The sequence below is a fragment of the Microcebus murinus genome, chromosome 14 (genome assembly GCF_040939455.1).
Source record: "Microcebus murinus isolate Inina chromosome 14, M.murinus_Inina_mat1.0, whole genome shotgun sequence".
In the NCBI taxonomy this organism is placed as follows: Eukaryota; Metazoa; Chordata; class Mammalia; order Primates; family Cheirogaleidae; genus Microcebus; species Microcebus murinus.
The window spans coordinates 61,578,758-61,602,188 of NC_134117.1; the positions used below are offsets into that span (position 1 = coordinate 61,578,758).

General features: G+C 40.2%; 1 protein-coding gene across 1 annotated transcript; it reads left to right on the top strand.

The window, feature by feature from the left end:
• The first annotated feature begins 354 nt into the window (after positions 1–354).
• LOC142875387 (annexin A7-like) lies at positions 355–14,654 on the top strand. Its single transcript, XM_076009657.1, is given in 14 exon segments — positions 355–369; positions 1,069–1,273; positions 2,278–2,358; positions 2,361–2,387; positions 3,267–3,319; positions 4,412–4,477; positions 5,370–5,472; positions 6,647–6,741; positions 7,661–7,774; positions 7,999–8,169; positions 10,595–10,765; positions 10,843–10,918; positions 12,638–12,750; positions 14,257–14,654. Coding segments are annotated over 14 exon segments (1,413 nt in total). The 3' UTR covers positions 14,380–14,654.
• Positions 14,655–23,431: the final 8,777 nt, after the last annotated feature.

Consider the following 23,431-nt stretch of genomic DNA (forward strand, 5'->3'; position numbering starts at 1 on the left):
ACTCCTGACCTCGAGCAGTCCGCCCGTCTCGGCTTCCCAGAGTGCTAGGATTACAGGAGTGAGCCACCACGCCCGGCCGAGCATAGAGGATTTGGTCAGAGGTTTTTAGGGGCTAGGCTGGAAGTGGTGTACATCACTTCTGTGTATGTTTATTCACTGGTATTCAATCATGGTCCTACCCAACTATAAGGGGGTCAGGGAAATGTAGCGTCTCTAGCTTTATGGCCTGGAAAGAAAGAGTTTAGTGAGCAGGTAACAATCTCTGCTACTCTTAGACATTTTGTGTTCTGAACCGTGAAGTCCAAAATGTCACACTCTGTTTGTGACTAAGGTCATTTTTTTTTTTAAAACATTATGCAGCAAATCCAGGTATGTTGTAAGAAAGCTATGAATTCCTCTTTTTTTTGAGACAGTATCTCGCTCTGTTGCCCGGGCTAGAATACTGTGGTGTCAGCCTAGTTCACAGCAACTCCTGGGCTCACATGATCCTTCTGCCTCAGCCTCCCGAGTAGCTGGGCCAGAGGCTCACACCACCACATGTGGCTAATTTTTTTCTGTTTTCAGTAGAGACAGGGTCTTGGTCTTGCTCAAGCTGGCTTTGAACTCCTCACCTCAAGCAATCCTCCCGCCTCAGTCTCCCAGAGTGCTAGGATTGCAGGCGTGAGCTACCACACCGGCCGCTGAATTCCTCTTTAGGGTAGAGAGAGGAGGATCTTTCTCATGTTTCCAGATGCCTGGAAAATGAAGGAACTGATGAGGTTTGTTAGTTGTTCCTGCCGCCTTGAGGTTTGTAAAGAACCTGGTTCCAACTGCCAAATAGAGAAAAAAAGAAAAAACAAAAAACCTCTTTGCCTGACCCAAGTAGAATTAAATTTAGCCTTATTCTGGCAAACAAGTGTCCTGAGAAAGTAGTATACCTATGAACCAGAATAAGACCCCAAGATTTCTCATAGGACTTTAAAAAAGTTAAAGAACAAGCTATTCCTTAATAGTAATCTCTGTTCTTTATTTGTAGATGGGTCATATTTCTTTATGATCACATTCATTTAAAATTATTCTCATTTTCAGCCTGCAGGTCAGGAATCATCTTGTCCCCCTCCAGGTCAGTGTCCTTATCCTAGTGGCTTTCCTCCAGTGGCAGGAGGTGCTTACCCACAAGCGCCCAGTAGTGGCTACCCAGGAGCTGGAGGCTTCCCTGCACCTGGAGGTTCTCCATCCCCTGGAGGCTGTCCTGGTGCCCCACAGCCAGGGGGAGCTGCATCCTATCCCGGAGGTGAGTTCTGGCTGTGGCACTAGTAATGATTCGGGACTGTTGTAACACTTTCCTTCTGTCCTGTTCATTCTTGCTTGTTTTGTCTGAGGTCAGAGTCGCTCTTAACTACCCTTAGACAGTAAGGGACCTAGCTGGCACAATAGAGGGATAAAGTTCTCAGGGGGCATGAAAGCTGGGAGCAGTTTGCGAAATTCCGTTGTGAAGGGAAATGCAATAAACTTAATGGTAATAAAGGACCAATATATAATCCTTTGGTTATTTGTAACCTTTTTTTGTTTGTTTTTTTTTTGTTTGTTTTTTTTTTTTGAGACAGAGTCTTGCTTTGTTGTTCAGGCTAGAGTGAGTGCCGTGGCGTCAGCCTAGCTCACAGCAACCTCAAACTCCTGGGCTCAAGCAATCCTTCTGCCTCAGCCTCCCTAGTAGCTGGGACTACAGGCATGCGCCACCATGCCCGGCTAATTTTTTTTTTTATATATATATATATCAGTTGGCCAATTAATTTCTTTCTATTTATAGTAGAGACGGGGTCTTGCTCTTGCTCAGGCTGGTTTTGAACTCCTGACCTTGAGCAATCCGCCTGCCTTGGCCTCCCAGAGAGCTAGGATTACAGGCATGAGCCACTGCCCCTGGCCTGTTTGTTTGTTTTTTAAATGGAGAAGTGGTTGCTTCATATGGTTATTTGTAATCTTAAGACCTGATTAAGACACTCGAATTAACATGACTCTGGCCTTTAGGACAGCTTTATCCAAAGGTTAAAGAAACAGACTTCATGCTTTTGTATTGTAAATTAATAGGAAGATGAATAAAGTAAAATTTAAAAATTTTTTTCTTTTACTGGGGAAGGGATTGGTGAGAAGTTGAAGTTCTCAGTTTACACAAAAAGGGACTGCTGGTACAGCTTTAATCGCATATTTTTTCCATTGTTAACAGTAGAAATTTTTCTAAAGTTATCTCTTTAATCATGGAACTGTCACTGTAGTCGATCAAACTGTTCTTTTCTCTAGTTCCTCCCGGCCAAGGATTTGGAGTCCCATCAGGGGGAGCAGGCTTTTCTGGCTACCCACAGCCACCTTCGCAGTCTCACGGCGTGGGCCAGCACAGGTCCCGCTACCTGGTAGGTACCAGCTGATCACAAAAAACGACATCATGCTATTTTGAGTTTTCAGTTGCCATCGAGAGAACTTAGTTTATCTTTGGGATGGTCTTCAGTAAATGTGTATGTATTTCTACAAGTAATTTTAAATATATGTTTTCATGAAATATATTAATTTGATGGAAAAGCTTAATCAGGAAAATGAAGTAAGGACCCCTTTTACTATTAAAAAATCTGTCCCAAGGCCAAAAAGAAAAACCTTCAGGAACTTTCACTTCTCTGCTGAATCCTGTACCACAGATGAAATGACCGCCAGAATTATATCCTGATAACCATTCCAGATGGAATCAGAATTTAATCTGGTTCAAGTGTGCGTGTGGGGGGAATAAGTATTGTTTGTTAGGATCTTACGTAGAACATGGAATATTAAAACTGTTCTTGGCCGGGTGTGATGGTTCATGCCTATAATCCTTGCACTGTGGGAAGCCGAGGCGAGAGGATTGTTTTAGGTCAAGAGTTCAAGACCAGCCTGAGCAATATCGAGACCCTGTCTCTACAAAAAATGGAAAAATTAGCTGGGTGTGGTGGTATGCTCCTGTAGGCCCAGCTACTCAGGAGGCTGAGGCAGGAGGATCACTTGAGCCCGAGAGTGGGAGGTTGCAGTGAGCTATGATGATGCCACTGCACTCCAACCTGGTGACTGTGAGACCTTGTCTAAAAAAAAAAAAAAGAGTTCTTAGGACCAAAGCTTGTTTTAGAGTCAGTAAATTATAATATTTAAAAACTGATCCTACTTAATATACAGTGTGAATGTTCTTATGTTTCCATATTTATAATGCTGTTTTCAAAAATTCAATTATGTAATGCCTATTTGTTATACATTTTTTTTTAAACACATAGGTGGCTTTCCTGGAGGACAGTATCCTGGAGGACAAGCTCCTTTCCCTGGTCAGGTATGTTCACTCCTACTTTTTTTGTTTTTTGTTTTTGTTTTTGAGATAGGGTTTCACTCTGTCACCCAGGCTGGAATACAGAGGTGCAATCACAATTCACTGTGAGCTTGAACTCCTGAGCTGAAGTGATCTCTTACCTAAGCCTTCCCAGTAGCAGTACAGGCACATGCTATCACGCCTGGCTAATTTTTAAATTTATTTGTAGACAGGGGGTCTCTTTATGTTGCCCAGGCTGATCCCTAACTCCTGGCCTCCAGCAATCCTCCTGCCTCAGCATCCCAAAGTTTTGGGATTACAGGCATGAACCACCATGCTTGGCATAATCCTGCCATTTCAGTTCAGTCTATGTAAATGGATAATGCCCAAGAAGGGCACCACTCCTTTGCTGACATGAGAGGTTTCCATGAAGCAGAGGAAACAGTCTGTGACAATAACATAACACTTTAATCTTTGCTTCTGATAGAACTTGTGCCCCCTTTAGTCTATCTGCTTTAACCACTTCGGTACGGCGCTCACCGCCGCGAAACCTTGCCCACAGCTGGCACTCATAGTCCGCACGGTAGTTGGTGCTGTGCATTCACGGCGAATCTGTTTTCCTCTTGTGTGATGAGGAAAGCTTTAAAGCACTGAAAGCTTGTTTCACTTTACAGTCAGCTTTACTTGTAATATAAATCAGAATCGGTAACATAAACATATATGCTTTCATTACATTATTTTTAGATGTTCACAATTTTATTTTGATAAATAAAAAATTAGAAAAGTCATCTCACGGCTGTCGGCTAAAGTCGCTGTGCGTGTTCATCTGTGGCTGTTGACTATAGTCGACGCTCGTACCAAAGTGGTTAAATACTGTCCTGATGATTTTGATAAGACAAGCATAGGTCCTTCTCACAGGTGATGATGCTCATAGTTTATCCTAGAGATTCACATTGGCTCTTGGCATCGGTTTTGGTTGTATTAGCTCTTCCTTGCCCTTACTAGCAGTTATAACTATGAACTGGGGCAATTTGTTGATTGGATTTCTGGCAGTGGTTTATGAAGGGTGGTTTTTGTTTTCCACTTTTACCTTTATACTTTCCACTCTTCTTTCAGATCAATACAGAGTCCTTTCCTTCCTATCCTGTTTTCTCTCCTGTTTCTTTGGATTATAGCAGTGAAGTGAGTAAGGTTTTCTAATGTTCACGAATCACTAAGTACCCTATATGTGCTTTCAGTTGTTTCTCATTTCTCATATATTTATCTCTCACTATTCCTTTAGGACTCCGATGTATCTGTTTTATCTTTATGTCCCTGTAGTAATTGGTAGGTCTTTAAACATGGTAACCAGTAGGTCTTGATTTCTTAGTAGCCCTACTGGGAAACATTTCTGATTTCATATATCAAATCTTTACCCTATCTCTGTATAGCTCCTTAACTTAATACTGTTTTATTCTTAAATTGCCTTGTTAACTTTTTAAATCTTGAAAATTTTAAATCTTGAAAGTTTTAAATCTTTAAAACTTGAATAGGAATTCAAGTTACTAGGAACATAAGCAGTATAACTCTATGGTTATATTTGTCTTGATTTTCTTACTGACTTCGATACTGTATATTTATAAAGATCTAGCATTTTCAAGCTTGTTTTAGCCTGGGGTAGGAGAAGGATTATAGTATTGGAAGAGAAACACCTTAGTGATTTTTGTTTGTTTGTTTTTGCTCACTTTCCTGATTTTTGAGGAATTTGAGCTTTAGAGAGATTGAGAAACTTGTCTAGGACTACATAGCTACTGAAAGACAAGATTTGTAATTTTAATTTCAAAGGTTTCACCATCTTTTCTCCTACAAGTTTGGTGTCTGGCTATCTGTTAGCAGGAGAAAAATCTGTCTGAAGGAGTATAGGTCTTTCCTATTTGTTCTAGAATGAGCCCTGGCAATACAATGCTTATATCCTTGCCCTAAAACCCAAACACTGGCCTTCTTTCCTAAGAGCAATGTCTGGGGAAGTCTTTAAGTTTCTTTATTAGAAACTTATTGGAAGTCCTGACTTGGATTTTATCCCTTTTGTTCTCAGCCTGCTGCGATGAGTCAGGGCACTCAAGGAACAATCAGAGCAGCTGCCAACTTCGATGCTATGCGAGATGCAGAAATTCTCCGTAAAGCAATGAAGGGTTTTGGTAAGGAAAGCAGATTTTTGTCTTTTATGTTAATAATAAGTTTAAGTGATTAATTCTAAAGTAAAAATGAACTGTTAACAAACATACAAGGGGGGCTTCTCTGTTGCTTGCTCACAGAGAGCCAGTTACTGAGACAACAAGGATTGTCGAGGAAGAAAGGATTTATTACAGTGGACGTGTCCACTGGGAGGGGGAGGTATGAACTGTCTCAAATCTGTGTTCCCAGTCAACATGGTCAGGGTTTTCTGGAGGTAAAATGAATAATGCATGAGGGGAGCGAGCATCATTACATGTTTGGGGCGGAGTGGAGGGCACCCAAGTACAGTGATAAATCATACTACTACATAGATCCCATGATCCAAAAATGGTGGATAAGTCCCTCCCAGGGTGGGGATTTTAGTAGTATAATGAGCTAGGTGTTAATATTGGTCATTCTTTCAGCCTGATGTGTAGGCAGGATGCAGGGAATAGGCTTCTCAGGGGGTCTTAGTATACAGTCTGTGGTGGCATCGCTTAGCTTGTCTTCTCCGGACAAACAAGTGGTGTAGGGCTTGACAAGGCCGGGAAAGAAACACAAAAGGGAATTCATCAGTGCAGCAGAAAGTTACAAAGTCCTGATCAGCAAATCTTACTGGTCTGGGAACTTGAAGCCTAAAAACTACAAAAAAAACTAAACAAAATGTTTTCTTGTTTATGGAGCTGGTTATAAAACCTTATATCATAAACCAAGTTTATGTGTCAGGCTTGGTGCACACACCTCAATTTAATCTAGGGCCTAGCACCTTGTAAGCCTTCTAAGAGATACCCTCAAGGAGCACCCAGCACAGATTTTGTCGATTCTTAAACCTGTCTGGAGCTGGCTGTGGAGGCCCATACCTGTAATCCTAGCACTCTGGGAAGTCGAAGTGGGAGGATCACTTGAGCTCAGGAGTGTGAGACCAGCCTAAGCAAAAGTGAGACTCTGTCTGTACTAAAAACAGAAAAAATTAGCTGGGTGTGGTGGCACATTCCTGTAGTCCCAGCTACTCAGGAGGCTGAGGCAGGAGAATCGCTTCAGCCCAGGAGTTGGAGGTTGCAGTGAGCCGTGATCACATCACTGCACGCTAGTCAGGGTACTAGAGCAGGACTCTGTCTCAAAAAAACAAAAAAAACAAACCATGTATGGTTCTTCCAGGGACAGACGAGCAAGCAATTGAGGATGTTGTGGCCAACCGTTCCAATGATCAGAGGCAAAAAATTAAAGCAGCTTTTAAGACCATGTATGGCAAGGTATGTTTTTTTGTTGAGTGCACATCAATAGTGGCCAGTGAACTCTGCATTCATGTCAGATTGGAATGCTATCTTTTTATTAGTACCTGTGATATAGAGAGATAACTAGTCTTTAGAGACCTCAGAAGTGGTATATTCGCTTGTCTCAAAAGCGTTTTTTGGCCGGGCGTGGTGGCTCATGTCTGTAATCCTAGCACTCTGGGAGGCCAAGGCTGGAGGATCACTTGAGGTCAGGAGTTTGAGACCAGCCTGAGCAAGAGCAAGACCCCATGTCTACTAAAAAGAGAAAAAATTAGCCAGGTGTGGTGGTGCGTGCCTGTAGTCCCAGCTACTTGGGAGGCTTGAATGATTCTTTGTTTCATGTATCTCTTGTCTTTGTATCTGCTACAGTGGTAGAACTGCAGGAAGGATTTGTTATTAGTCAGGCGTGGTGGCATGTGCCTATACTCCCAGCTATTTGGGAGGCTAAGGAGGAAGGATCGCCTGCACCCAGGAGTTCCATACCAGCCTGCGCAACATAGTAAGACCTCATCTCAAAAACGAGAAAATAATTATTATTGTTTATTGATAGAATGAATAAAAGTCATCTGCTTGAGTGTAACAAACTTTAAATATGTATATTTCTTACATAATCAGATTTGAAATTCATGGTTTTGTAAAGCAATTCTATTTCAGTTTTCCATATATTTTTTTAAAGACAGTGTCTTTTCTCTGTTGCTGAGGGTGGAGTGCACTGGTGTGATCACAGCTCACTGTAACCTTGATTTCCTGAACTCAAGCGATCCTACTGCCTGGGCCTCCCAAAGTGCTGTGATTACAGGCATGAGCCATTGTACCCAGCCCCATATTTTCTAGAAAAAGATGTCAGTTACAAATTTTGGAGAGCACATGTACTAAGCTTGTGTTTGTAATTAAATAGGATTTAATCAAAGATCTCAAATCAGAGTTAAGTGGAAATATGGAAGAACTAATCCTTGCCCTGTTCATGCCTTCTCCATATTATGATGCCTGGAGTTTACGGAACGCAATGCAGGTACTACATGTCATTTATTGTATTTTACTCTATTTTGTATGTAAAACCCCACAAATGATCACAGTTCTGAATTTACAGTGATAAAGCAATACATTATTTCACATCATCCGAATATATAGTTTTTCGATTCTAGAGAACAAAGAAGTACTGGTGAAACAGTAAGATTTAATTACTTCTAGAAATTTTGATTATCTTTTGTATAATTCTCCCTTCTTTTCACATAGGGAGCAGGAACTCAGGAACATGTATTGATTGAGATTTTGTGCACAAGAACAAATCAGGACATACGAGAAATCGTCAGGTGTTATCAATCAGAATTTGGACGAGACCTTGAAAAGGACATTAGGTCAGATACATCAGGGCATTTTGAACGTCTACGTGTATCCATGTGCCAGGTGAGTGTAGCATGAATGTATGTGTGTTGGTGAAGGGCACTTTATTGCCAGTGAGCATTCTTTATTCCTTTTGATATTTAGCAATCTTGAAATATTGCCATTTTTAAGAGGGGCAACACTGAATCCAGTGTACAGATGTCTTTGTAGTTACTACTAGGATTTATTTCTGCAAATCTGGCTTTTGTAAGGAATCAGAAATTAACATCTTTAAGGTTGTATGGAATCAGAAACCAGCTTGAGGCTCTGTGGCTAGAATGAAACTGTTCATTCATTCATTCATTTACTTTGGCTCATAGTCTCACTCTGTCAGCCAGGCTAGAGTGCAGTGGCATGGCCATGGTTCACTGCAGCCTTGAACTTCTGGGCTCCAGTGATCTTTCCACCTCAGCCTCCATAGTAGCTAGCTCTACAGGCATGCACCACTACGCCACCCTAATTTGTTTTTATTTTTTGTGGAGAGGAGGTCTTGCTATGTTGCCTAGGTTGGTCTTGAACTCCTGGCCACAAGCAGTCTTCCCACCCCGACCTCCCAAAGTTCTGGGATTACAGGCGTGAGCCATTGCACCTGGCCTGAAAGTGTACATACAAGCTTAGCACTGTCCTGCCTATTACACTGGCCATTAACTGAAGACATGCAGGACTGCTATGGAAGTGCTAGAGGAGATGAGGACTGTGTGAGAAGAACCAGAAATGCAGAAAAATGTTTCAGTGTTCACAGTAATACTGTGATTAGCACCTTCCTTATTCTAATTCCGCAGATGTTCTAGAGAATTGACAGAAAATACTCTAATTTAGGATATTTGGAATAGTATTAGGAACACACTTGGAATGAGATGATGCAAAAGACTATTCCATATCAGAAGTTATTGGCTATCCTGCTAGTGCACAAGGTTGGACTATCTTGAGAGATCTAAAAGCAGAGGAGGGGCTCCTAAGATCCAGGGGAAGTAGTTGCAGCTTGGGTAGAGTACAAAAGTGAGTGGATGTAGAAATGAAAATAAAGCAAATGGGCTGAAGGAAACTGAATTTACCTACATCACAGTAACAGAGCAGGGAAGCAGGTTAGGATGTCAAAGGCACAAGAAGAAAAAACAGGAACAGACATTTAATGCTAAAGAATGATTATTAAGACTTTATATGAGGTGCATAGTTTTTCTTTATGCAAGGTTCAAGGTCATACCTTTTTGAGGGTATGAGCAGAAGAGTATCTAGGAAAATGAGATTATACATAGTATGTATAAATCGAAAGACACAAATTGAGGGAGTCTTCCTGAGCAACTTTACCTGTGCTGTATTCAGTTGCCCATTTAGAATATGCCTGTACATATTCCTTGTGCCAGGTGCTTTTCAGAAGACAGTTCTCCACCTTCAAGGAGCATCTTTTCAATCTTTCTGTTTTGCTCACTGAATGGTCACTGAGACTCTAGAGGGCAGCCTTTCCTTGGTTTGGGTTTCTGTTTTTTTTTTTTTTGAGACAGACTCTTACTTTGTTGCCCTGGCTAGAGTTAGTGCCTGGTGTCAGTCTAGCTGACAGTAACCTCAAACTCCTGGGCTCAAGCAATCCTTCTGCCTCAGCCTCCTGAGTAGCTGGGATTACAGGCATGCGCCACCATGCCCGGCTAATTTTTTCTATATATATTAGTTGGCCAATTAATTTCTTTGTATTTATAGTAGAGACAGGGTCTCACTCTTGCTCAGGCTGGTTTCGAACTCCTCACCTCCAGCGATCCTACCGCCTCAGCCTCCCAGAGTGCTAAGATTACAGGTGTGAGCCACCGCACCCGGCCCTGGCTTTCTATTTTTGAGAGAAACCAATTGCCTCTTCCCTTCCACCTTGCCTCCTATCCCAGGAGAAGAATTTGGTATACAACCTGGCATAGTCTTGCAGAACTTGAGTTATTTATAGCTTCTAAAAAGCTCATGTGTCATTTTTATATATGTAGTTGTAATATATACGGATTAAGGTTACACTTAGATGAAGGAAAGGAAGTTTATGAAGCCTCCATATTATATCCTTCCTCCCTAGACTTACACTCCTACAGGGCAGGGACCTTGTCTGTCTTGTGTCCCTGCCACCTAACATAGTGCCTGACACAAAGAAAGTGCTCAATACCTTTCAGTTGTATGAATGAATACAAAGTAGAACTCAGTACAATGCATGTTGATTTTAAATCCAAGCTAAGGAGAGTTATACTTTCTCCATTTCAGTGGTAGTGTATATCTCCTAGTGGAAATATTTTTGTTTAAACGTTTTCTGGTTTCATTTAGCCCTCAAATCTCTGAAAGCCGTCATGTTAACATAACATCATTAAACCATGATCATTTATTTAAATCGTCCCTTTAAATCCTGAAGTGACTAGGTTGGAACAAAAATTTAATAGAACTTTGATTTCCTTCTACGAATTCCTGCCTTCCTCCTTTGCAGGGAAATTGTGATGAGAACCAGAGTGTAAACCACCAAATGGCTCAGGAAGATGCTCAGCGTCTCTATCAAGCTGGTGAGGGAAGACTCGGGACAGACGAATCTTGCTTTAACAGGATCCTTGCCACGAGAAGCTTTCCTCAGCTGAGAGCTACCATGGAGGCTTACTCTAGGGTAGGAGCTTTTCTTTGGAGGATTTGGCTTCTATTCTAACATGTGAAAATATTTAACCCTGTAATTTTTCTTTGCAGATGGCTAATCGAGATTTGTTAAGCAGTGTGGGCCGTGAGTTTTCCGGATATGTTGAAAGTGGTTTGAAGACCATCTGTAAGATACTTTTGTGCTTTGTTTTTAAATGAATGAGAACTTTGAATAGTCCGTTCCCGTTAAGTGATGATAATTAATACAGCCTCCTGGAATCTGCTTAGGCAGTAGTAGCTGGGCTAATCCTATATTTTTTAATGCAATTTCCTATGAATGGTTGGTGTGATCACATAAGGTTTTTTGGGGATTATTTGGTCTTTATAGGATTTTCTTGGGAACTATTCGACAGTATCTCATAGACTGTAGCACTAGTGCCACAGAAAACATTTTGAGCCCCCAAAACATATCTTTTAAGTACTCAGCCCTATGAGACGCTTTTTCCTTTTGAAATTAAACGATTTCTGGTAGTCTAACACTAGATGTCTAACAAAACGGAAATTTCATTCCCATTGATAATATAGGACTAAAGAGAATATTAGTAATACATTGGTATTAGCAATGGAATGTCTTATAAATGTTACTACAGTAATTGTAGTGAAAGTAAAAACATACAGTTATTACATCTCTGTCATCTGCAGGGGGAGCCTGCTAAGCGAATTTTCCAAAGAGAAACCTGTCAGATTTCTGAGCATCGCTCTGAAGTCTTTGCTCAAATCTGTGTTGTCTCTTTTAAATTGGTTGTATCTGATATCCTTCTCTGAGCCAGATGGTAGTCTTATCTTTTAGAATTCAGATTTTTGTCATTATTCCTTTTGGTTTGAGGTATTACTAGGGTATAGATGCTAAAGATTTTCATACTGTAAAGGGAAAACATGTACAGAATCCTAGTCCCTGCAACTATGGAGAGAAAATAGGATTTATTGGCCAAAGGGGATCTTCTAGAATTGAAGGCAATCTGTCGGATGCAGTTAGGAAGTTGGATGCTGAGAAAAATCAAGGGGGGGGGGGAGACCATCCCCAACTCGCCTCAGGTTTTAAGATAATTGCATAGCTAATAATTAATGGTGGTAGCCTGGACACAGTGGCTCTTGCCTGTAACCCCAGGAATTTGGGAGGCCAAGGCAGAAGAATCCCTTGAGGCTAGCAGTTCGGCACCAGCCTGCGCAACATAGCGAGACCTCATCCTTACAAAATATTTTAAAAATTAGCTGGGCAAGGTGGTGTGTGTCTGTAGTCCCAGCTACTCAGGAGGCTGAGGCTGAGGCAGGAGGTCTGAGCCTAGCAGTACGAGGTTGGAGTGAGCTATGATAGCATAACTGCACTCTAGCCTGACACAGTGAGATTCTGTCTCTTTAATATAAAAACAAAAAAAAAAAAAAGAAAAAAAAAAAAACAGGCCTGGCATGGTAGCTCAGGCCTGTAATCCTAGCACTCTGGGAGGCTGAGGGGAGGCGGGAGGATTGTTTGAGCTCAGGAGTTGAGAGCAGCCTGAGCCACAGGGAGACCCGTCTCTACTCAAAAAAATAGAAATTAGCTGGACAACTAAAAATATAGATATATAAAAAATTAGCTGGACATGGTGGCACATGCCTGTAGTCCCAGCTACTCGGGAGGTTGAGGCAGGAGGATCGCTTGAGCCCAGGAGTTTGAGGTTGCTGTGAGCTAGGCTGAGGCGAAGGCACCCTAGCCAGGGCAACAGAGTGAGACTCTATCTCAAAGAAAAAAAAACAAAAGAAAAGAAAAGAAAGATTCACAGGCAGGCTGGAAGTGGTAAATGAAGTTGGAGGGATAGAGCTGCTTGTCAGGTCATGATTCCATTTCTGAAGCATCTCTACCTTGCAGTGCAGTGTGCCCTGAACCGCCCTGCCTTCTTTGCTGAGAGGCTCTACTGTTCTATGAAAGGTGCTGGCACAGATGACTCCACCCTGGTCAGGACTGCGGTATCTCGAAGTGAGGTGAGTTAGGGCTTTTTCTGTTGGGTCTCTCTTGATGTTGAATGCTGATTTCTTAAAAGTTTCTCAATTGGTTGTTAGTTCCTCAGGAATGATGTTAAGAGCTCTTTGTCACTGGTGAGAGCGGTTGATACTAATATGAAGTACAGTATTCACTTTGTTTGGCTGTGGGAGAGGCTTGTATTAGTGAAACAAGCCGATGTGCCTTGATGAAGATAAAAACCAGGAGGTTTTCCTACTTGAGAAGGTCTGTGGAGATCGCTAGTTTATGGGAAGTTGGAAGACACTTATCTTTCGATTTTTACTTTGTGTATGTAAAAAATTACATGAAAGAGCTATGTAAATTAATCCTATTGGATATCAAAGTTCTCAAAATTTAGCATCCCTTATTAATAGTAAAACGATTTTTAAAAAATTTATTATCTTTACCTAAATATAGCCTTAGATTTTTTTACCTTAAATTTATATATTTATCGGACTTTTTTAAATTTAAAGAACATAGACTATTAGATTTTACTAAAGAAGGTAGATCATTTTTTTAAGAAAATGAACATATGTTTTGAAAAACTTTTATTTTTCTTAGGCTTAAATTTTTTAAGTAGGATCTTTTTTTAAGTTGTGATATAATATGCGTAACATAAAATTTACTGTTTTAACCATTTTTAAGTTGCATTTAGTACATTCGTATTGTTGTGCAACTGTTGCCATCATCCATCTCCAGAACTCTTCATCTTGTAAAACAGACTCTACCCATTAAATAATAACTTCCTTCCCTATGTTTGACTTCTCTAGGTCCCTCATATGAGTGGAGTCATTCAGTATTTGTCCTTTTGTGACTGGCATCTTTAACTTAGACTAATGTCCTTAAGGTTTATCCTTGTGGTAGCATGTGTCCAAACTTCCTTCCTTTTTAAGGCTGAATGATAGTCCTTATGTATATACTGCCTTTTGTTTATTCATTCATGTGCCTAGACACACTTGGGTTGCTTCCACTTTTTGGCTGTTGCGAATACCGCAACGAGTATGGGTGTACAAATACCTGTTCCAATCCCTGCTTTCACTTCTTTTGGGCATACCCAGAAGTGAAATTGCTGGATCATATTGTAATTCTATGGGGCTTTTTTGTTTTTCAGTTTGTTTATTTTTAGGAACCACCATACCATTTTCCACAGCAGCTGCACGCTTTTCCACAACGCACAAGTGTTCCCATTTCTTGACATCCTCACCAACACTTAATATTCTCTATTTTGATAATAGCCATCCTACCACATGTTTGTGAAATGACTAATTTTGGGATTAATAGATGAAACTAGTACCACCCTTATCCAATATTTTATAGAGCAGTGAATCAGACCTTTATTGGGTATGAGTGTAAGCTATAAAATATCAGTCACCTGTTGATATTTCCCCCCTCAGTTTTCATCATTATTAAGATCTTGTCATTATTTAAATACCAGTTTTCTTTTGACAGATTTTTTTCTAACATCAGAAATATCATTCCTTATGCAGATTGATCTTGTGCAGAAAAAACAGATGTTTACTCAGATGTATCAGAAGACCCTGGGCACAATGATTGCAAGTGACACGAGTGGAGATTATCGAAGGCTGCTTCTGGCCATTGTGGGCCACTAGGAAGGATTTTCTTTTTGTACATGAATGAAGCTATTCATAGTTTATCCTTCAAAGCAGTGACTGACCTGCATGCAGCAATATCAACCATCACCTAACCAAAAGAGGTTTTTACTAAGGACTGTGTCAGGGTAATGTGCTTGGTCAGCACATGTTATTGCCTTAATTCTAATTTTTTCTTGATATACAATCAATGTGAAGCCATATCACTATGATGTAGTAATATCACAATGTTTGTTAAGCTTCATTCTCACTAATCTTATTCTAATCAGGATGACAAATCGAATAAAAACTTAAAACAATCTATAATTCTGTGTAATAATGTATATATTTTTTCCTGCTTAATTCTAAAGTTTAATGGTTAAGAATACGTAACAGCCCAGAAATCAGTCCTAGCAAGTCTCAGGGAAAATAATTAAAATAACCAAATAGGCTGTCAAAGGAAAATATCTGCAGTATGAGACAGCATAAGAATTTCACTTTTCAGAAGAAAATGATTAGCTGTTTGCAAAGTTACAATTGACTAAATCCATATCACCATAATTTTAGGACTTAAAATATGTACCAGTGGCATGAAATTTTACTTGCCATAAAGAAGCTTAGGACATAGTCACATGGTTAGAGGCATTTGAAAATGAAATAAAGGTCAATGACAAATAGCCATGCATAAAGCAATTAGTTAAAATAGTAACAGATCTGAAAATGTAAGGAGACACACGATTGCTGCTCAAAGAAAAGTCTGCTTTAAACCGAAGACATAAGCATGAGGCTTAGTGCCGCAGATCATATTCAGTTTGGATGGTTTTTTAAAAGTTTTTAAGACATCACAGATCTGCTGGATAAAGCAGGAAGTCAAACCTAAGGAAATCACAAGCAAAAGGCATTCACTTTATTTTAGCAAAAAGAAAATCTCCAATACCTGTGAAAGAAATTGTTCATATAGTAGTTGAGTTCATTAAAACACTGCAAGTCTACATAAATTGGATACTTGCCCCTTCTGATTTCTCCATCATCTCCTGCAGGGCCCAGACAGAGAGGGACTGTTCTAACATGAAGGTGCAGATGGAGAGGTCTGAGGGGACATTCTGCACAGAAACAGAGAAAGCCATTAGCGTCACCATCATGCAGCATCCAGACCCAGTTTACCTTAATATGCTCTGGGTTCCTTCATAGGAAAAGTGAGAGTACTCGTCAACTCTATACTATGAGCTTCTAGATCAGCATACACTGTCATTACTGCTCACATTTAATGCATTTTTAAAATCACAGATAACAACAGCTGCCACTTAGCAAGTGCTTACTGCGGTGCACATTGCACTTAACTCCTGTGGTCACCTATACTAAGGATTATTACTAAGACTGGACAAGAAACAGAGAAGTTGGATCATGATGGTCCACTAGGCACAGGTAGCATGTGCCTCCTCCCTGGAAAAGAACCAGAATAGTAATCAGATTCTCCCATTTCAGACAGGTCATCTAGGAGAGACCACCAGGTTTCACCCGACAAGTGACAGGAAGCACCAAAAGCGGGTAAGGATAGGGTTCAGGGCATCTTGCCCGGTCAGGGGCTCACAGCTGGGAGAAGCTGCTGGAAACAAAGAGTCAGAAGACGCCCCCAGGGGATCTCCAAGCTCGTCCAGTCTCCAAGAGGAGCTTTCAGGATCTTGGTTACAAGAGAACCTCCCGACCCACGCAAGTTGCAGCCTCACATAGGGAGCTACTTGGAGAGTTTCAGAGACGTTGTTCCAGAAAGGGAAGCCACGCAGACCCCACAGGCGTCCAAGCCTGGAGCAGCTTGAGCCAGGCGCCATATTCTGAGAGCCAAACGCCAGGCGGCCCGGCAAGCCTGCGCGCAGCCCCGAGGAGGGATGGAGAAGCCCGACACTGCCACGCGCCCCTGAGAGGGTCCCCACCGCCGTGCTGGGGGCTGCTGTTGAGCCCGAGATGTGAGAAGACAGCACTTTCCGTAGTGTCTCACCATGCTGCCGGCTGAGGTGAGGCCCCACCCCTTCGGGCCACAGGTCAAGGCGCCGTTTTGAGACTTTGACACTGGGCGGTGCCGTCGTGTATAATTTTTTACAAAGTTGCTGAGAATTCTGCCTTCCACAATCTTACCAGGTCTATTGGCTAGTTAGAGTTGGTAGTATGTCAAAACTGTATTCCTTTTTTTAAAAGTTCATGTCTTTCGACCTAGAGGAGTAATTTGCATCTTATTTTGAGTAAATTGGTATTCTATATTTGTGAACACATTCCATGTAGAGAATAGATTAGTATTACCTATAGCACTTTTTAAAAAAGGGTCAAATGTTTATATGCTTAAAATACAGACTACTTTTTTCCAGTTGTTTTCTTAATTGAAGTATGATTGATAAATTTTGCATATATTAAAGGGATACAAGATGATATTTTGATATAAGTATTCCTTGTGGAATGATTCACACAATTAAGCTCAAGCTATTTATCTGTCACCTGACATCATTTTTCACCTTGTGGTGAAAACACTTAAAATCTACATTAGAAAATTACAAGTGGTACAGTACATTATTATTATTTATAGTTACTATTTATTACATGAGATCTCTTGAACTTAAATACATATGATAAATGAAAGGTTTTTTTTTTCTCTATGTAATTTCTTTTACTAATAACTGAAAGTTTCTACCCTTTGACCAGCATCTCCTCATTTTCCACACCCCACCTCTTACAACTACCACTCTGTCCAGGTTTGACTATTTTAGGTTGCATATACAAGCAATATGCAGTAATTATTTGTGTCTGGCTTCTTTCACTTAGCACAATGTTCTCTAACATCTTCATAGTTCTTCAACATTGTCACAAATGGCAGGATTTTCTTCTTAAGATTTTCTTGTTAAAGGCCAAATGATATTCCATTGTGTGTATATATACTCCATAGTCTTTATCCATTCATCTACCAGTGGACAGTTGGGTTGTTTCCATATCTTAGCTATTGTGAGTAATGATGCAGTGAACATGGGAGTGCACATATTTCTTGAGATACTGATTTCTTTTCCTTCAGGTATGTACCCAGAAGTGGTATTGCTGGATCATTTAATGTAGTTCTGTTTTTAACTTTTGAGGAAGCTCCATACTGTTTTCCATAATGGCTGTACCAATTTACATTCCTATCAACAGCAAACAGGTTCCTTTTTCTTCACATCTTTGCAAACACTTACATGTTTTATAATAGCCAATATAACGGGTGTGACTATCCCATTTGTACTTTAAAAGAATATTTATGCTACTGCTGTTAGGTAGAGTGTTTTGGATGTGTCTATTAGATCTAGTTGGTCTATTACATAAGGCCTCTTTTTCCTTCTGATTCTTCTGTCCGTTGCTGAGAATTGAGGTATTGGCATCTCCAACTATTATTTCTTTCTTTTTTAAATATTAGATGCTCGATGTATTGTCTTTCTTTTTTTTAAATAGTAGTTACCCAACTACTATTATAAAGCTGTTTCTCCTTTCAATTTTGTCAGTTTTTGCTTCATATATTTCAGTGGTATGCTAGGTGTGTAGATGTTTATAATTATCATATCTTACTGTTGTATTGAAGCTTTTATTAACATATAACGTCTTTTGTCCCCTGTAACCTTTTTTTGATTTAAAGTCTATTTTGTCTGATATTACTAGATTTTACTAAAGAGAAAACAACCAAAATATGTTTTGAAAAACTTGTGTATTTGTTCTTAGTCTTAAATTTTCTAAGCAGAATCTTTTTCTAAGTTGTGATAAAATATACATAACATAGTTACTATAGACTTCTCGGCTGTCTTTTGGTTAACTATTTGTATGGAGTATTTTTTTCCATCCTTTTACTTTTAACCTGTTTGTGTCTTTGGATCAAAAGAGAATCTTTTGTAGACAGCATACAGTTGGATCACTTTTATCCATTCTTCATTCTTCCAATCTCTATCTTGATTGGTGAGTTTAATCCATTTATATTAAAGTAAGTATGAGAAATTTCTGTCATATTGCTATTTTCTATATTCCTTACTGCTTTTTTGTCCCTCATTTCCTACAATGCTGTCTTTCGTGTTTAGTGTTTTTTTGTAGTGAAACATTAAATTCCTATTCTTTTGTGTATATTCTATAACTATTTTCTTTATAGTAACCATAAGGATTACTTTTATTAGTAATGTCCTAAAGCTATACCACAGTGGAGGATAAAGCAACTCCATCTTGGATGCTAATCTGCCATGTTGACTTATGATTAACTCCTGTTCCAGCAATGTCTTTAAGATTTCTGCTTTATCTACTATTAGCATAAAACCTCTTAGGATAACTTTGACCATAAATCCTGCCCTTAGGCAGATTCATATAGCATTCTTGCTTACCCTGAGGGGTCAACTTCAATTGTCCCACACATTCTTTCGCCATGGTATATAAGCCCTGGGTCCTTGGTGGGTAATGGCTCAGGGATCCACCATCTTGTATTGCTGCTACCGGGAACGTGGCTTCTGTTGGTGAATCCCTATTAAATGTTTCTGAGAAAATGTATTTGTCAGCCTCTTTCTTTGGCCTCAGCTTCCTTGGACTTTGAGGGTAGGTTTGCATAGACCTTACCACAAGACACACTCTAAATTTATACCTTTTTTTTTTTTTTTTAGACAGAGTTTACTTTGTTGCCCGGGCTAGAGTGAATGCCCTGGCATCAGCCTAGTTCACAGCAACATCAAATTCCTGGGCTCAAGCAATCCTGCTGCCTCAGCGTCCCAAGTAGCTGGGACTACAGGCATGTGCCACCATGCCCGGCTAATTTTTTCTATGTATATATTAGTTGTCCAATTAATTTGTTTCTATTTATAGTAGAGACGGGGTCTTGGTCTTGCTCAGGCTGGTTTCAAACACTTGACCTCGAACAGTCTGCCCGTCTCTGCCTCAGAGAGTGCTAGGATTACAGGTTTGAGCCACTGTGCCAGGCCAAAATTTATACCTGTTTAACTTCAGTAACACCATAGCTGGGCGTGGTGGCACGTGCCTGTAATCCCAGCTACTAGGGAAGCTGAGGTAGGAGGATTGCTGGAGACCAGGAATTTGATGTTACAGTTACCTGTGATTGGGCCACGGCACTATAGTCTGGGCAACACAGCCAAGTCCCTGTCTCAAAAAAAAAATTTTTTTAACATTTTTATCACCCCCAGAAAGAAACCCCATACTCAATTAGAAGTCCTTCTCATCCGTGCCTCTTCCACTCAGCACCTGTCAGCTACTAATCTACTTTCTGTCCCTAGGGATTTGCTATTCTAGGCTTTTCACATGAACGGAATCATAAAATATGTGGCCCTTTGAGTCTGACTTCCAATTAGCATAGTGTTTTTAAGGTTCTTCTGTGTTGTAGCAGGAATTAGTACTTTATTCTGTTTTATGGCTGAATAATCCAGTGTATGGTTATACTACATTTTCTTTATCCATTCATCAATTGATGGACATGTAGGTTTTATCATCTTTTGGCTAGTACAAATAATGCTACTGTGAACATTCATGTACAATTTTTTGTGTGGACATGTGTTTTTTCTGTTTTTATTTTATTTTTTTTTTTTGAGCCACAGACTTTCTCTGTTGCCCCATACAGAGTGCAGTGGCATCATCATATCTCACTGCAACCTCAAAGTCCTGGGTTTAAGCAATCCTCCTGCCTCAACCTCTCAAGTAGTTGGGACTACAGGTGCACACCACAACACCCAGCTAATTTTTTGTTTTTTATAGAGACAGAGTCTCACTATGTTGCTCAGGCTTGTCTTGAACTCCTGACCTCAAACAATCCTCCTGCTTTGGCCTCCCAAAGTGTTAGGGTTACAGCTGTGAGCCACTGTGCTTGGCCTGTTTTCAGTTCTGTTAGCCATAGACCCAGGAGTGGAATTGCTGGATCATGTGGTATTCCTGTTTAATTTCTTTAGGTTCGGCCAAAGTGTTTTCCAAAGTGGCTGCACCATTTGACATTGCTGTCAGCAATAGATAAAGATTTCAATTTCTCCTCCTCATCAGTACTTACTATTATTGCCTATCTTTTTGATTGTAGCCATTGTAGTGGTTGTGAAGTGGCATCTTATTTTGCTTTTGATTTTCATTTCCCTAATGAGTAATAAGCAGACTTTTTTGTGCTTATTAATCATTTGCATATGTTCTTTTGAAAAATATTCAAATGCTTTGCCCATTTTTAAATTAGGTAATTTATATTTTTTAAGATTTTTTTTCTTTCAGCATATTATGGGGGTACAAATGTTTAGGTTACGTATATTGCTCCTGCCGCACCCGAGGTAGCGCTTCAAGCGTGCCCATCCCCCAGATGGTGCAAATTGCACCCATTACATGTATATATACCCATCCCCTCTTCCCCCCTCCCATCTGCCTATTACCCGATGAATGTTATTACTATATATGTACTTCAGTGTGGATCAGTTAATACCAATTTGATAGTGAATACATGTGGTGCTTATTTTTCCATTCTTGGGATACTTCACTTAGTAGAATGGGCTCCAGCTCTATCCAGGATAGTAGAAGAGGTGGTAGATCACCATTGTTTTTTGTGGCTGAGTAGAACTCCATGGTATACATACACTACATTTTATTAATCCACTCGTGTATTGATGAGCACTTGAGTTGTTTCCACATCTTTGCAATTGTGAATTGTGCTGCTATCCACATTGGAGTGCAGCTGTCTTTTTTATAGAATGCCTTTGTTGTTTTGGGTAGATGCCCAGTAATGGAATTGCTGGATCAAATGGTAGTTCTACTTGTAGCTCTTTGAGGTATCTCCGTATTGCTTTCCACAGAGGTTATACTAGTTTGCAGTCCCACCAGCAGTGTATGAGTGTTCCTATCTCTCCACATCCACGCCAACATTTATTATTTTGGGACTTTTTGATAAAGGCCATTCTCACTGGGGATAAGTGATACTTCATTGCGGTTTTGATTTTTATTTCACACACACACACACACACACACACACACACATATATATATATATAATTTATTTATTAATTTTGAGTACACTCTTAAAAAGCACAAAACTGAACTGATCCAGGAAGCAACAGTCTATTTTTGTTGGGTCATAAGAGTTGTTTATTCTGGATAGTTGACCCTTATATATAATTTACAAAATATTTTCTCCCAATGTGTGGGTTGGATTTTGTTTTCTTGATGGAATCTTTTGATGTACAGAACATTAAGATTTTTTCTTCAAAACTTACATATATGTATCTGTATATATATATATATTTTTTTTTTTTTTTTGAGACAAAGTCTCACTTTGTTGCCCAGGCTAGAGTGAGTGCCGTGGCATCAACCTAGCTCACAGCAACCTCAAACTCCTGGGCTCAAGCAATCCTACTGCGTCAGCCTCCCAAATAGCTGGGACTACAGGCATGTGCCACCATGCCCGGCTAATTTTTTTCTATATATATTAGTTGGCCAATTAATTTCTTTCTATTTATAGTAGAGATGGGGGTCTCGCTGTTGCTAAGGCTGGTTTCGAACTCCTGACGTTGAGCAATCTACCTGCCTCGGCCTCCCAGAGTGCTAGGATTACAGGCGTGAGCCCCCAAGCCTGGCCATCTTATATTTTGAGACAGTATCTCTTCTGTTTCCCAGACTAGAGTGCAGTGTTGTCATCATAGCTCCCTGCATCCTGAAATTCCTAGGCTCAAGTGATCCTCTTGCTTCAGCCTCCCAAGTAGCTGGGACTACAGGCACATGCCACCATGCCTGGCTAATTTTTTTGCATTTTTTTCTAGAGATGGGACCTTGCTATGTTACTAGGCTGGTCTCAAACTCTTGGCCTCAAGCAATCCTCCTGCCTGTGCCTTCCCAAAGTGCTGGGATTATAGATGTGAACCATTGTGCCTGACTTACAAAATATATATTTAATTGACACATAATTGTACATATTTATGGGGGACAGTGTGTTTTGATATGTGCATATAATATGCATAATCAAATTAGGGTTATTAACATGTCTATCGCCTCAGACATTTATCATTGGTGGTGAGAACATTCAAATTCCTCTCCTGGCTATTTTGAAATACATATTACTGTGAACAGTAGTCACTCTTCAGAGCATTGGAACACTAGAACTTACTCCTCCTATTCAGCTGCAACATTTACCCATCGATCAACCTCCCCTCTCCACTCTGTGCCCCCTTCCCGTTAGCCTCTCACAACCACTATTCTACTCTCTACTTGTATGAGATAACTTTTTGTGGCTCCACATATCAGTGAGGGCATGCAGCGTTTGTTTGTCTTTGTGTGCTTGCCTTATGTCACGTGACATAATGTCTTCCATGCTTATCTATGTTGCTGCAGATGACAGAATTTCATTTCTTTCTTTTTTTTTTTTGATAAATAGTATTCCATTGGGTGAATATACCACATTTTCTTTATCCATTCATCCATTGATTCCATATTTTGAGTATTGTGAGTGCTACAATAAACATGGTGTGCACATATCTCTTCAATGTACTGATTTTATTTCTTGTGGATATATTACCCAGTAGTAGGATTCCTGGATCATATGGTAGTTCTACTTTTAATTTTGATGTTTTTGAGGAACCTCTATACTCTTGCTCCATAGTGGACTGTAGTAATTTACGTTCTTCACCAACAGCATATCAAACTGATGTTTCACTCCATGATATTCCTCATATTTGACTCTGGTTCCAGATCAAAATGGAGCTGAAAAATTCCTATCACCTAGTATTTCCTTGTTAAAAAAATTGTGCTTTTTAGAGAGAGGGTCTCTCTCTGTTTCCCAGGGCTCAAGTGATCCTCCCACCTCGGCCTCCCAAAGTTCTGGGATTATAGGCATGAGCCACCATGTCCATGTCCGGCCATTATTAATTTAGAGTATACGCCTTCTACTTAGGAAAAGAAAGCAAAGGGTAAGACAGCCTCAGCGGGCCCTTCAGGAGGTATTCCAGAAGGTCAGCATTGTTACCATAGGAGACTACAGCTCCATGTGTCACTGCCGCTGAAGACCTTCCAGTGGGACAAGATGTGGAGGTAGAAGATAGTGATATTGACAGTCCTGGCCCTGTGT